The sequence below is a fragment of the Henckelia pumila genome, chromosome 3 (assembly GCF_033568475.1).
Source record: "Henckelia pumila isolate YLH828 chromosome 3, ASM3356847v2, whole genome shotgun sequence".
NCBI classification, from domain to species: domain Eukaryota; kingdom Viridiplantae; phylum Streptophyta; class Magnoliopsida; order Lamiales; family Gesneriaceae; genus Henckelia; species Henckelia pumila.
The window spans coordinates 47,922,254-47,936,054 of NC_133122.1; the positions used below are offsets into that span (position 1 = coordinate 47,922,254).

Below are 13,801 nucleotides of genomic sequence, written 5' to 3' on the forward strand. Positions count from 1 at the left end.
TAGATTTTTAGGATAAAAATTCAAACTCAATATTCATATTTCATATACGTCATTAGTAAATATTATCACAATTCAAATAATAGCAATTGAATATTTGAAATAATATTAGAGTTGTCGAAATTTATCTCAAAATCGTATAATTTCAAAACCTATCTAATTCGGGACGAGACATCGAGTTTAAGTTTCGATCATAACAAGATTTGTCAAACTAACAAAAAATCATATTTTTCGAAAGAACACGTTTGGAACGAAACATCGACTTCGATCTATCTATAAAAGCACTTGATAAAATATCGTTTGGATAATGTAAAATACAACGAAAACATAAAATTAAAAAAAATTTATTGATTTCTAAAAAATGACATGACCCGATTATAAATCAAATCTTTGGCCGTAACACCCATCACAAAATCGACATGAGCATAATTCTTGACGTATTGAACCTGCACCGACTTGTCCAATTTCAATGCATCGAGCAAATCTTCCACATCTTTAACATCCGACAACGCATCTCGCCCTCCGTAGCTCAGCAAGAGAGGGATGTCCCCCGAGATCTTCGACAAATCATAAACGGGCGGGTCGGGTGCACCGTAATGTTGTATATTAAGCTGAGCGCTTCCGTAGTCATATTTCGATAGTTTTGCATTTCGCACAGCTGCATCAGGATGTGCTAATTTGATCAATCACTCAAAAACTAAAAATGGGAGCAAGACAATATATATTTATGACTTACTTTGGGACAAGTGAATTAGGTTCTTTGTTGAAGTAGATTGGGGTTCATTCTTGATGGCAATCTCTATGGTTGATTCATTCAGGCAGCAATTATTTCCTTTTACACATAATTATAAAATGTCACAAAGAGTAATCATTAACATCAATTTCTTCTTTAAAAATTAAATAAAATATACCCGTGATTGCTGATAACATGTCATAGCAATTGACTTCCGGATGGTTACATAGAGTTTTCATAAATGCTTCCTCTTGTGCGCTGTGATTTAATTGAGAATAAAAAAAGTCAAGCACATTCAACTTCTGTTAAATAAAAGCTAAATTACATTTACCCCAATGGGTTTTATGTCCCATTTTTGAAAAAAAAACTAAGTTTTTTTAGTGCAATTAATTGTACACGAGATTTTTCGTATGTAATGCTGATGTAAAATGAGACGTACCCTTTGGGATTGAACTCCGACAAGCCCAATATCGAAATCGCCTGTCGATAGAAAATCATAAGGCACGATGCATCTATCCCTTATATATAAAAAATGATATTTTGTGTGAAAGTTTTAATCAATCGCTTACTTCACCAACGAAAGATTTGGCTGCTACAATACCGAGGGCTGTGGTCATGTGATTTAAATACGCAATGGGACTCAACAATGCTGCTGATTTTATCCTATCACTCAGCTTTCCCTCTGAAAATGCCGCCAATGCCACCAAAGTCCCCTGTCCAATATCAAGTATTTAATTAGTCACATATTGTCTTAATTTTAGACAAAAAAAATCAACAAATCATATATAGATTACCAAGGAATGTCCAACGTAGTGAAATTTCTGAGCAGTTTGGTTGAAAATCATGTCCGCCATAGTGGGTAATTCGTGAATCACCAACTCGTCCCATGTCCAATCCCAATATTCCTGTCTCGGTTTCAGAAAAAAAAATGATTTTGCAACTCTTGAATCTTTCAAAGTATGTACAAGTGGTGATAAAAACACGATTTGAATACCGGCTTGGCGGGATCAAGGGTGAGATGTCGACGACTGAATCTGGTTCCTCTTGTATTTGAAATCCAAACGTCGAATCCGTTATCGGCCAAAATCAGCGGCAACGCCTTGTCGGGTGAATTCAGCAACCATGACATCCCATCCTGTGAATATTGTTTTCTACCACTTTGAAATTTTCTATTGATCATATTCATACTCAACATCATTGTTATTCTAGACGTTTTATGGCAATAAATGCATATTGCGTTATTAGAACATTTTAGACACTGTAGTAAATCTTAGTTAACTTATGCACCGTTCTGGTCAAATTGGTTTGTCTCGCCATATAAAATAAGTTGCGTTAGACTAAGCAATTTCTATTATTTAAGTTGTGAACGTCGATAGATTACGAATGATGAAAATTTCAAAAGAAACAGTTGGTTTGATGAAAAAGTAAATCTGGACACATTATTACTCGGAGGAAGTTTGTAACAATGAAAATGAATCCATACCACGGCTACCCCATGTTGAAGAAGAACCGACGGCCGGTCTGAACCGCCGCCGCCTCCTCCTCCTCCACCAGCCCGGCCTTCTGAAATCCTTTGGACGCTTAATATGTATCCATCATCAGTTGTCGCCTGAAAAAAAGTTAAAACCCATAAATGTCGTTTTCCAAACTCATTTCAGAATAGAAATATACATGCAAATCAATGGATCCCAGTCTCTGTCACCTCAAATTCTTGACACTTGTAACCAAGTGAGTTTATTGCGGCGGCGCACAGGCCATCCGGTGCCTGCCCAGAAGCCAGTGGAAGACTTCGGCCTGAGAATGCCTGACGAGGGAGGTGTGCAAATATCAGCGAGAAGAAGCCGAAGACAGCTAAATCGAGCAGGAAATTGCGACTGTTGGAAGCCATTTGGTTTGCTTAATGATTATTCTTGCGAGAGGAGCGTTAATGTATGTTAGCTTGCTTCTGTGACTCACTTTGAGGATTCATGAAATATATAGGCGTGGGTGTGTGTGCAAGTGTAAATGTGTAATGTGTTGCTAGGATACATGACCCGAGAATTGCGATTTGTGTTCTTTTTTAAGGCAAAAAATTGAGTTGAGATCCTAGTACTTGGGCATATCTAGGATCATGTTCAAGATCTCTATTAGTAGCATTTTTTTTTTTTTTTGAAAATCTCTATTAGTAGCATTGTTAATGAAAGATGGTGAAATTATGTGAGCCACATGATTATAAATTTATCCCAAATTAATTTGACTCGTAAACACCTGTAATATGAGGAACCATTAAAAGTGGACAACTTTACTGCCCAACAAATTAGCGTTATCTAATCGTCAAGGGGTGTTCAAGTTGGTGGAGTAAGTGAACTTTTGGTCAGATGTCGGAAGTTCAATTCCCCCCAACCAATAATTTTTTGGACTTACCTGTCTCAATGGGCTTGCCTAGTATGGTTTAATTGGCTAACGAAGTTTGAAGGTTATTGCGTTAATCCGAGAGTTTACCCAATGCGTATCGAAAAGTAGTAGCTGTGACTTCTCACGTAAAAAAAAATCAACTTATCTAAATATCATAGATCGAATAACCTAAACATATCGTATCTGTTGGACAATGTTTTGTTAATGTCATTTGACCAACCATGTGTAGAATTTGAGTCAAACATTCAAAGAAAAAAAAACGTTGACACACAAAACCATATAATAGTATTTTAATCTCAAATATAACGTAAATGATTTAGCCATTGTGTTCCTTTTTGCAAGATTATAAAAAAAAAAAAAAAAAGTTGAGTCGATGCTACCCGCAAGACAATGTCCTGCGATTGACGTGACATGATTGGTTAAAATTAATGGGTTCGAGCCATCATTTTTTACCAATTATGTAATTACAGGTAGTGTCCTGCTGACAGTACGCACTAAACCAAAAAAAGGATGAGTTTTCACATTCTCACCTATCATAAACTACAGATTAGTTCGAATTGTTTGCAAGTTAACGAGGGAACAGCATATTTTGACCTCTCATTAGATACGAAAGTTCAAGCAGTGAATTAAATCCCAATTTACAGGAGTTGTGGTCGCAAGTGCGGTAAAGCGAAAGCAGCCGAATGCCAAGCCCCTTCAGTTTCTTGTCCGCTGAGATTTTTTCACTGTCAAATTCCCAAATTTTTACCCTTTTTGCCAAACAATGAAAGCCTTTGCTCTTTCTAGGTCCTCGGGACTCCCGTTTCCCTCAAGAACAACCTTTCTCCGCTCAAGGTGAAGTCTTTGCTTCCCTCTATCACATTTATGGGTTATGGGTTTTTGGGTTGTGAATATTTGGTAATTTAAAAGAACGGAGCAGGGTTTTGTTTTGTTTTTTTGGCTCATTGTAGATACTTGATGCAATGTGACTTAGAGTTCCGATTTTTTTTTTGCTTTTCTGAAATATTTAATGTCAGTAATCCTGTGGATGGGTTGATGCAAAGTTGTGGAAATTGTCTGGTTTTTGCACCCCTTTTCCCCTTTCTTCTATAGTTTATGTTTTGCACTATAGTGGCTGTTGATAGTAGAACTTCTTGCTGCACTTGCACACCCTCTGTTTGATATAAATACAGCAAGATGAAGAAGAGAAAGAAAAAACTAAACTTTTTGTGAACTCGGGTGACCACAACCTTAATTAGAAATATGTCTCCATGAATTGAGAAAAAAAAATCAGCTATAAAGTCAGATAGTTCAATTGTATAATTTGAGCATCCTACAGTTATCTTGATTGGCGGCGTCCATTTAACCATCTTTATCACCTGCAGGACTGAAGTCCTAGTTCCTCAGAAGCTTTTCTTTTCTCGAGCAAAATACTGTAAGATCTTATTATCATAATTGGCATCCTCCATAAAGTTGCATGCAGGTATTCACCTTTTATTTGTAATATGACATTGTCGAATCTCTTTTGGTTGGAAGCTGAATCTGGTGTAGATGGATCATTTAGCGTAAGGGTTGTGCCTCAAACCTTGTTAGCAGCTGAAAAGGAAGAAGCCAAGGCTGTATTGAGCTTATTCTTGAAGAAACTAGGTTTAAGCAGTGTGCTGGCAGCAAGAATCATAAACAAGTCGGATGGTTTTATCGATCACCTGCTATCACAGCTTCACTCTGTTCACAAGTCTCGCTACCTAGTGGGTTCGGTTTCTTATTTCTGGTACTGTTTAAATGCTCTTGAAACTTATTATCTTGTTTTGTAAAGTCTTTTTATATTCCTGCTTCAGGTCGGGAACTCACAACTCTTGAGATCAGGGACGCTCTTAACCCGTACCTTGAGACACTCCTTGAGGAGTATGGATCAATCTTGGTAGAGTTTGTTGAAAACTTTCCCAATCCTCCAGCTCCAGCAAAGAAAAAAGCTAAAGAAGTTGTTCAGAAACAACCCGTTGTAGAAACTTCTGCTACATCAGTTTCTTCATCCATTTCTACTCTCAACTCTAAGAAGTTAAAAGCCCTGGCTCGAGTTAGCGGCATTAGCCCAACAGGGAAGCTTCCTCCACACATTGTCTACCTTTTAGAGCTTGGTATGGAACTCGAAGCAATTAGAGAAGTGACACGGAAATTCCCAGCATTTGCTTACTATAGTTTGGACGGGAAAATCAAGCCTGTGGTTGAATTTCTTCTCGATCTAGGTGTGCAAAAAGTAGACATCCCCAGCATCCTGAGTAAAAGACCTCAACTGTGTGGAATTAGCCTCACAGAAAACTTGATTCCCACCATGGAATATCTCGAGGAGCTTGGTGTCGATAAGAAGCAATGGGCAAAAGTAATATACCGCTTCCCTCCTCTTCTCACCTACAGCAGATCAAAACTTAAATCAACTGTGGATTTTCTTTATGAGAAGGGCCTCTCGGCTGAGAATGTAGGTAAGCTTCTTACTCGCTGCCCGAATATTATAAGCTATAGTGTGGAGGAAAAGTTACGCCCCACGGCCGAGTATTTCGAGTCTTTGGAGGTTAACGCAGCACTTCTTCTCCAACGATCTCCTCAAACATTTGGTCTCAGCATCGAGGCTAATTTGAAGCCCGTGACTCAATTTTTCTTGGACAGAGGATATAGTTTGGGGGATGTTGCGACAATGATATCGCGATATGGGACGTTGTATACTTTTAGCTTGTCGGATAACATGGTACCAAAGTGGGACTTTTTTGTGACCATGGTGTATCCGAAGTCCGAACTAATCAAATTTCCGCAGTATTTTGGTTACAGTTTGGAAGATAGGATCAAACCTAGGTTTGAGATTATGAGGAAACATAACATCAAGCTGCTTTTGAATCAAATGTTGTCTCTGTCGGAACAGGACTACCATACACTCTTGAAGAAAAAAATACAGAAAATGGAAGGTGAATAGGTTTTTTCTGCATCTGAGTTCAGCTTTGTATATTTTATCTGATGGATACTACATATGAAAAACTTTATTCATAGTAGACGTGAAATTTTGAGTTTTTGTGTTATATGTTTTGTTGAAAAATTTATAGTCTAAGCTTCAATACTTGTGCACTGAGTTCTATTATGCAAATGGTATAAATCCCTCAGAAAATTCCTCGAAAATATGTCCGAACTCGCCAGTTCTATAATTTAGAATGCGAATCAACTGATAAAAGAACTGTTAGCCGGCTCGATTCATAGGCGGCTCTTATGAGATCACAATCTTTACAAATAAATCTGCTACGCTAACTTTCGTCCTTCGTGCATGTGATGGCACCTGAAAGAGTAGTACGTAGAATCGAATGACTCAAATTCATTTGCAGTGAGATGCAAAATGAATTTGGGCTATTGATGCTAGTACATGAACACTGTCTGTGTTCGTCAGTATCTGATACATAATCATCAGTAATTAACTGGTAAAGATTCGAATTCATGTTTGCCGTGTATCTACAATAACATTTATCAAGAAAGATGTGTTGAAATTTATAGCAGTAAGTGCTATTTGTAACGGTTTATAAATCAATCTACTGAATGCGTATTGATTTCATATATCATGGTATCGTAAAATATTACATTTGTAGTAGGATACAGTAAATTTAGAATTTTTTAAAGAGGAGACAGATGTCCATTTGTGGAAATTACAGAAAGCAGCATTCCAGAAAAGACGATAAGTTCAAATTTTGTGCGAACGCTACTTAAATGTCGGTAAAATCCTGCTGTGAAATGCATGAAAGACGATTTTACCCCCAGTTAACATTCTCGCACATCAACCGTCCAGCAAATTATTTAATTTAGTAACTTCTGTAGAGTACGTGTGGATTAATATTTAAGAGAAAATGATAAAATATGATTTTATGCATGCATGTATTAAATTTTTTTTTTTGTAAAAATATACTGATTTTATAGTTATACTTTTAAAAGTTAAAATAATGATATCACAAGAAATTGACGTGAGAAAAAAAATAGTAATGACATTAGACGACTAAAATCAAATTTGGTTACGTGACAACGAAGTTTAGTCAATTATGTCTTTCATAATATATTTCGAAAAAATATTATATATATAATATAACTATTACAATCGTTTTTTTAAATTACAAAATTATCTCGATAATAGAATCATTCTATTAATATGTTTTGGTTGATTTTATGATATCAAAAACAAAAACAAAAGTGTAATAATGTACATTAGAACATAAACAAAACCTTGCTGAAAATTGTTCAGTGTGATTTATCTGACTAACCTAATTTGCAGGCTATTGCGTTAATCAGGAGGTTTACCCAGTGCACACCAATAATAGCAGCCGCGGGATCTCAAGTCAGGCAAAAAAAAAAACAAAAACAAAACCTAAAAAGGAAGAAAAAATAGTAATAAAATTGTTAGAATGGGCATAATCGTCATTTCCGGTTCATGCTGGAGAGCACACGATATTCTATTGCCTGCCAAACTTACTCCGCACTCTTCAGACCGTTTCACAAGACAAAGACACCATTTTTATTTCTTCCATTTCTCGTTCGAAATGCACTCCAAAGAGTTACGTTGCACAGATTAGCGAAGCAATCAGCTGAGTGAGGAAGCATGTTTTACTCGCACTTGCTGCTCTCAAAGAAAGGGGCTCTGGGCACCGTTTGGGTGGCTGCTCATTGTCACAAAAGGCTCAAAAAGAACCAAGTCAACCAAACTGACATCTCTTCTTCCGTGGGTCTGTCTCTGTTTCAATATTGATGTGATGTCTCTGTTTATATATGTTTCTTTTATTTCATTCTTTGCCTTCTGCGCTCTTTTGTGTTTTATTATTGGAAGTTGATGCGAAAAGGAGAGTTTTTGCACGTGTTAGGAATGTGTTACGTGCTGCCCTTTTGTTCTGGTTGATCGTTTTTAGATTATTATTCTCTTTTTGGCATGAAAGAATGGTTTTTTCGTGGTATTGTAGTCGTACCAAGTACCAACCGATCATGTTGGAAACTACTGTTGATTAGAATTTTGAAGATACTATTTTAAGTGTGATGTTTATCAGGAAATGGGAGGATTTGATTTGTAGGTTTTTTGTACCAGAGTGTTGAAAATGTTTTAAAGCTTGCTATGATGGTTCCTTATTGAAAAGCTTGTTTTTTTTCAAATCATGTTGCTTCTTTATTTGTTTTTTGGTTTCGATGCATTTTTATTTGATTTGTCCATGGTTGCATCTCGTCAGAGAAAATTCTGGTTGATGAAGTTCCTGTGGTCACATATCGAATCTTAGCCTATCTTCTTCTGGGTGTCGTGAGAATTTATTCAAAGAAAGTTGAATATCTATTCCATGATTGTCATGATGTACTGTCAAAACTCCATGAGTTTAAAGTTAGCAAAGGAACATGTGAAGTTATAAGACATTCAAAAACCCCTAAGCGTGATGTTGCCTTGCCCAAAAGATTTGAGCTTGACGCCTTTGATCTGGAAGTTTTGGAAGATCGAGAACTAGGAGGGTGAGCTTGATATGTTCTGTTCTATATTCGATCAAATCCGTTATTGTCTCTATAACAATTTACTTGTGCTATATTTTTGTTTGTGTCCTTAGACTATGCGGTGGAAATGTGAAATCTCGTGAAGAATTAATGCTTGCAGGTATTGTGTTATTCTGCTTCTGTTATGTTAGTTGGTGCATGAAATTTGGTATAATGTATTGCTTTTTCTGATTCATCAGATGGACGGATCAAAGATGGAAGTTCAGATGGTTTGCTCTATAAGGTATTACCATTAATGGTTTCATATTATTGAAGAATGACTCCTTGATTTTTTTTCAACTTAATAGCATCATGTACTCGATTAAATTGCATCTTGGAAGTGTTTTACAAATTGTGCTGTTTATCTGTTGCATCAATTACAGGGCAAGAAATTATATTCTGAAGCTTATTCAACGGCAAGCACTCCACCTAGAGAGTAAGTAGGTGAAATCAACTACTTCTTGTCCTAATAATTAACAGGACATTGATTCAAGTCATTGAAAATTATGTTGTAGTGTGTTGTCTCCTCATAATACGGACCCTGATTCATTTGGGAGCCCTTGCCATAATATGAATGACTCTGGAACGAGCCTAGATATGTTTCATGGATCTCTATTTCCGTTAGAAGATCACCTGGATCCTATGGTATTGGATGACAGAGAGAAACAACAAATTAATGAGTCTGTTACGACTCCAATACATAATGTGATTGATTCAATAGCAAGTTTCCACGAACTTCACAAGATTCAGCCAAGCTTCCAAGCGGACGAACCAAATGACTTAAAAGTGATAGTTAACAAGGAACAGACAGTTGATATCATGAACTCTCTGGATGTAATCAATGCAAAGGGCAAAGAATGTCAGAGGAATTACCCTGTCTCAATTACTGTTGATGTAGCTCCAGGTTCAAAGCTTCCAGGTGATATCCGTTCATTCCAGTTTAAATACATATTTGATCTTAGCAAGAGCGAGGATTTCCGTGAAAGGGAGGTGGAACTTGAATTTTTAGAAAAATAACACAAAAAGGAAAATAACGAAGTTAGTTCCACCTCTGATATTATGGATTTATATTATGCTTGCAAAACCAAATGTGTCTCGTATAAACTTCATTAACATATTTGCGTGCAAAATTTGTTTAAACATCAAATTTTTGAAGCAGGTGTCGGCTCACCAGAGGTTGAAAATGTCAAAACTCCTGCTCCAAAGGAGCATGCAAAGATTCTGAAGAAGAGGAAAATGTTGTTTGATGAAACCACAGTACTGGTCAATAAGTATGTGATCACAACTGGTGAACTTCCATGTATTCTTTGAGGCCTAAATCAATGCCGAAACCTTGGAATCTCGGTACCCGTTTTGTGTTACATACATCACAACACATGCCAGGACAGATTTGATTGCCATGATTGGAATTATTTTCGAGTTACAATTTGTTTTTTTGGTCTGTTTTGATTTGGATTGTACTCTAAAGTCTGGTAATGCTGAATCATAGGATTGATTTAGTGATTCTGAAATTGTAGGGTGTTTAAAAGCTGGATATCTGATCCGAGCAATTTAAAATGCAAAAGAAGGAAAGGTTCCCATACTATTTTACATGCATGGAGAACTTGTAAACTTTCCAATATGTCACATAGTATCTTGGAACCTTTGATTCCCTGTGAGTTCACCTGGCTCTTCTGCTGCCACATCAGATTTTGCTACTTTTTTCTTAAACATGATTCCTGCACAGGTATCTCGATAAATTTCGATTCTTTTGAAAACAAAGTGAAGATTTACAAAGAACCAGATGAACCTGTAGAATTTCCATCAATTGAAGACGTCGCCAATTCTCCGGTGATGCTTAGTTCCGTAGAACATACTCCACTTGCTCCTGCGACACCTGTTATTCGTTTGACACCGTTGAGATCAAATGAGACTGGAGCAGTTGCTGGTTCAGACATCTTGGAACCCAAATTCTCACTCGAAATCTTGGAGAATAGGCCAGCTTCAAGTGGAGGAAAGGAATTGGAAAAGGTGTTAAGGGATGAGGTATAAATTATTTCAATATTTCAGGTCTGCATACAATGATTTCTACTTTTGTCGCAGCTTAATGTTAGCTTTATTAGATACTCTTTACATTGTTTACTTGACTTAGCAGCCTAAAGGAATAAAAACTTTTCGGCTATCATGTTCTTATCAGGTGGCAGAATCATTGGGAGAAGATAGCCTGGAAAAAGGTAAGCAAACAAGAGTTTATTCACTTCCTGTTGTTAGTGGAGTTTCTATTTTTCCCAATGTCAAACTTTTTCTTAAGCGTCTTACTGATTTTATCTTCGGATTTCAGATAAATATGCTACAAGAACGAGGTAAGATGGAGAGTTTTTCTGTCTTTCAGAAGATGATGTTAAATTATATTAGAATCAAAGTTGATGGATATCTTTTCCTATGCAGAATGACTGGAAGGTATTTGTATAAGAACTTCCTACACAAAAGGAGACAGCAACAGGATGAAGTCGTGGATTTATCAGAGATACTGAGTCAAAAAACCAAGAAAGAAAGTGCAAGGCTATTCTACGAGATACTGGTATTATCTTTAGTCTCTCATTTAAGTCTTAATCTTGCCATGATCTTTATCTTGTATTGAGTTTGTGATTGTCCTCTTTTATTCGTCTGTGCCCGTGATGGGTTCACAGGTATTGAAAATGGGTAACTTCATAGATGTGAGGCAGGATAGTCCCTATGGCGATATTCTACTCCTCGAGTGTTCCAAGTTGAAGCAGATCTCTGAACCTTCAATAGACTGTTAAACCTTGTAATAAGGTCAAGAATGCTAGGTTTTCCTGTGTGGATATCTTGTGGAATGTTTATGCTGAATTTTAATTTTCTTCTTTTTAGATTATCTGTAAATTATAGTTTTGATAAAATTTTGTAGCTCAAGTTGGCGACTTGTAACAATGCAATTCAGACATGGTTCTTGGATATTTATTTTGTTACGATAGCACCTTTTTTGAGTAAATAGCATAGCTGTTTCAGTCCATAAACATTGATTCCCCTCAATACATGAAAAACTCACTTTTTTATACCCTCCTCAATCAGGGCCACCCCTTTAGGCACTTGGGAGGCAAAACATGAATAAAACTTGAAGATAGGAAATCATATTTGTGGGTATATGTATTATTTCACTGATTTACAAATTCACAGACAACTACAAGCTGGAGTGACAACAGTGCTTTTGGCCACCCGCTGGAACTTGCACCCTTGCCATCTCCGTGAACCGAGGAACCATGCCACCAATCGTTCCTCCTTAGAATAGCAGAGCTATTTTATATGTCCGACTTGTACATGTAGCAATCTTTCCAATATCTCCACCGAATTCTTGCTCTGGCAATTGGCATCAAGAAATTAAGGGATGCTTGAAGCAACTACCACAGACAAGTTTTTCTTAAAAACCATTCTGAAGTGTTCCAATTCCTTGTGCATCAAAGCATTGATACCTCCCTCCAAAGGATCTACGGTTTCAAGAAATTGATTTCTTTCCTCGTGCTCGCCCACTACCAATTTGAAACCTTCTGGCTCACATTTAAATTTCATGATTCGATTGTTTAAACATTGGAGAAACTGCTGGACTGCAGCAGATACCCGCAAAATGGTACAGAGGATTACAAACTTCTTATTTGCCTCTTTACTAGAAGATCCACCGAGAACGTCACCTTTTGGAAATTTCTTTCTGTGATATCTAACAAGCAGACCAATTTTATTGATCTCTTCATCAGAATAACCATGGAGGTGATCTCCATTCACAATAATTCGATATGATTGCTTATGGTAACCCTTCTTTCCAGCATGTAATCCAATATTGTGGAGCAAACTAGCAGATTCAAGGTACTCGAGATCTCTGTCATCCAATGCCACTGAAAACTCGGAATCAAGAGGCTCCTTCAATTTTCTCAAACCTTCAAACATCTCCCTTGAAATGCAAGCACAAACGTTAGCTGCCTGAATCCTTTTCTTATTGTTAAACCTCGAAGAAAGCTTAGCAACTGATCTCCATCTTGCATTAGCATTCAAATCAAAACCATGGATAACCTGTCCCAACATCTCCGTAATCACGCCTTCGCCTAGCGCATACCCTGATACTTCCATTTCATCAATACCAACCATTTCAAAAATCTCATCCAACAGAATCGCTCCGGCTAATATAAATGCGGCCCGATCCTTGAAGAAATCTACCCTCTTCACTTTCCTCTCCATTTCCTTTTCTTCTTCATACAACCTCTCCACCAACGATTTCAACTCCTCTTTATTAAACTTCCACTCCCTTTTAACAAGGTCCTCAAGCAAACCAACATTTTCCTCAACAGTGCGCGCATACCCTTTAAAAACAGCCTTCTCAATAGCTTTGATGGTACCGGAAGCACCAATCACCATATCTATTTTGAAATTCTTGATTTTCTCGATCAAGCCGCAGTTTTGCAATTCGTTCTGGATGTGTTTTCTCATTGCAATTATATCAGTGAACTCTTGAGTTAAAGTTACATGTCCTAATCTTAATGATTCGGAAAGTAGAACATTACCCTGGAGCCCTACTGCAAATTCAGTCGAGCCACCCCCAATGTCAATAATTAGAACCGTAGAGGTGAAAACGGGAAATAATTGGAGGATACCGAGGTAAATGAGGCGAGCCTCTTGGATCCCGGAAATGATTTCAACATCCACTTTTATGGTTTCCCGGACACTGGAAATAAATTGGGATTTATTCGACGCTTCGCGCACGGCAGAGGTAGCTACGAGGCGAAGATTGGAAGGAGGGAGCTGGTAAGAGTCGAGGAACTTTTGGAATCTGTGGAGAGCGGATAGCGATCGGTCGATGGAGGCGGCGGAGATGGTGGCGGGAGCGGAGGTGGATTTGGTATCGAGGCCGAGGACGATGGGCTCTTTGAGGTGGTCAAGGCCGAGAAAAAGGCCCGATGATGGTTCGGTACGGACGATGGTTAATTTGAAGGAATTGGTGCCAATATCCACGGCGGCGAAGAGGTCGTTTCGGGCCGCAGTGCTGGCGGCGACGGCATGCGGTGGAATCGAGGGTAACATTTTCTTTTATGATTATTACGTTAGAAACTTTCATTAACGTATCAGATCATTCAACCATGTCTTGTAACAAATACTGCGACGATCTTCAAATATATAATGGTCCCT

The 13,801-nt window shown here is 37.6% G+C and overlaps 4 protein-coding genes across 4 annotated transcripts; 2 read left to right on the forward strand and 2 right to left on the reverse strand.

The window, feature by feature from the left end:
• Positions 1 to 341: 341 nt before the first annotated feature.
• On the reverse strand, positions 342 to 2,486 carry LOC140893125 (triacylglycerol lipase 2-like). The gene is made up of 9 exons (XM_073302192.1): positions 2,433 to 2,486; positions 2,214 to 2,339; positions 1,725 to 1,865; positions 1,525 to 1,635; positions 1,300 to 1,443; positions 1,170 to 1,210; positions 909 to 988; positions 734 to 829; positions 342 to 655 (listed from the first exon to the last, which is right to left on the reverse strand). Exons 3-9 carry the CDS (start codon positions 1,857 to 1,859, stop codon positions 342 to 344), a joined length of 921 nt encoding a protein of 306 aa, XP_073158293.1. The 5' UTR covers positions 1,860 to 1,865; positions 2,214 to 2,339; positions 2,433 to 2,486.
• Positions 2,487 to 3,679: 1,193 nt separating this feature from the next.
• On the forward strand, positions 3,680 to 6,195 carry LOC140891847 (transcription termination factor MTERF5, chloroplastic). The gene is made up of 4 exons (XM_073300510.1): positions 3,680 to 3,958; positions 4,489 to 4,538; positions 4,640 to 4,855; positions 4,942 to 6,195. Exons 1-4 carry the CDS (start codon positions 3,888 to 3,890, stop codon positions 6,066 to 6,068), a joined length of 1,464 nt encoding a protein of 487 aa, XP_073156611.1. The 5' UTR covers positions 3,680 to 3,887; the 3' UTR covers positions 6,069 to 6,195.
• A 1,504-nt stretch (positions 6,196 to 7,699) lies between these two features.
• LOC140888665 (sister chromatid cohesion 1 protein 2) lies at positions 7,700 to 11,505 on the forward strand. The gene is made up of 13 exons (XM_073296361.1): positions 7,700 to 7,848; positions 8,341 to 8,611; positions 8,704 to 8,750; positions 8,830 to 8,873; positions 9,013 to 9,065; positions 9,145 to 9,548; positions 9,789 to 9,900; positions 10,147 to 10,283; positions 10,356 to 10,654; positions 10,806 to 10,842; positions 10,950 to 10,971; positions 11,057 to 11,189; positions 11,299 to 11,505. The coding sequence occupies exons 1-13, from the start codon at positions 7,725 to 7,727 to the stop codon at positions 11,410 to 11,412; spliced, it is 1,797 nt and encodes a 598-aa protein (XP_073152462.1). The 5' UTR covers positions 7,700 to 7,724; the 3' UTR covers positions 11,413 to 11,505.
• Positions 11,506 to 11,624: 119 nt separating this feature from the next.
• On the reverse strand, positions 11,625 to 13,735 carry LOC140891613 (uncharacterized). The gene has a single exon (XM_073300202.1). The coding sequence runs from the start codon at positions 13,694 to 13,696 to the stop codon at positions 12,008 to 12,010; it is 1,689 nt and encodes a 562-aa protein (XP_073156303.1). The 5' UTR covers positions 13,697 to 13,735; the 3' UTR covers positions 11,625 to 12,007.
• Between the last annotated feature and the right edge of the window lie 66 nt (positions 13,736 to 13,801).

Coding starts and splice junctions, on each gene's coding strand:
- LOC140893125 (XM_073302192.1), bottom strand. CDS start 1,859: ATGTCATGGTTGCTGAATTCACCCGACAAGGCGTTGCCGCTGATTTTG. Junction 1,211..1,299: donor CCAAATCTTTCGTTGGTGAA/GTAAGCGATTGA, acceptor TTCTATCGACAG/GCGATTTCGATATTGGGCTT. Junction 830..908: donor CATGTTATCAGCAATCACGG/GTATATTTTATT, acceptor TATGTGTAAAAG/GAAATAATTGCTGCCTGAAT.
- LOC140891847 (XM_073300510.1), top strand. CDS start 3,888: ATGAAAGCCTTTGCTCTTTCTAGGTCCTCGGGACTCCCGTTTCCCTCA. Junction 4,539..4,639: donor CTTTTCTCGAGCAAAATACT/GTAAGATCTTAT, acceptor TTTGGTTGGAAG/CTGAATCTGGTGTAGATGGA. Junction 4,856..4,941: donor CAAGTCTCGCTACCTAGTGG/GTTCGGTTTCTT, acceptor TTCCTGCTTCAG/GTCGGGAACTCACAACTCTT.
- LOC140888665 (XM_073296361.1), top strand. CDS start 7,725: ATGTTTTACTCGCACTTGCTGCTCTCAAAGAAAGGGGCTCTGGGCACC. Junction 8,612..8,703: donor GAAGATCGAGAACTAGGAGG/GTGAGCTTGATA, acceptor TTGTGTCCTTAG/ACTATGCGGTGGAAATGTGA. Junction 8,751..8,829: donor TGAAGAATTAATGCTTGCAG/GTATTGTGTTAT, acceptor CTGATTCATCAG/ATGGACGGATCAAAGATGGA.
- LOC140891613 (XM_073300202.1), bottom strand. CDS start 13,696: ATGTTACCCTCGATTCCACCGCATGCCGTCGCCGCCAGCACTGCGGCC.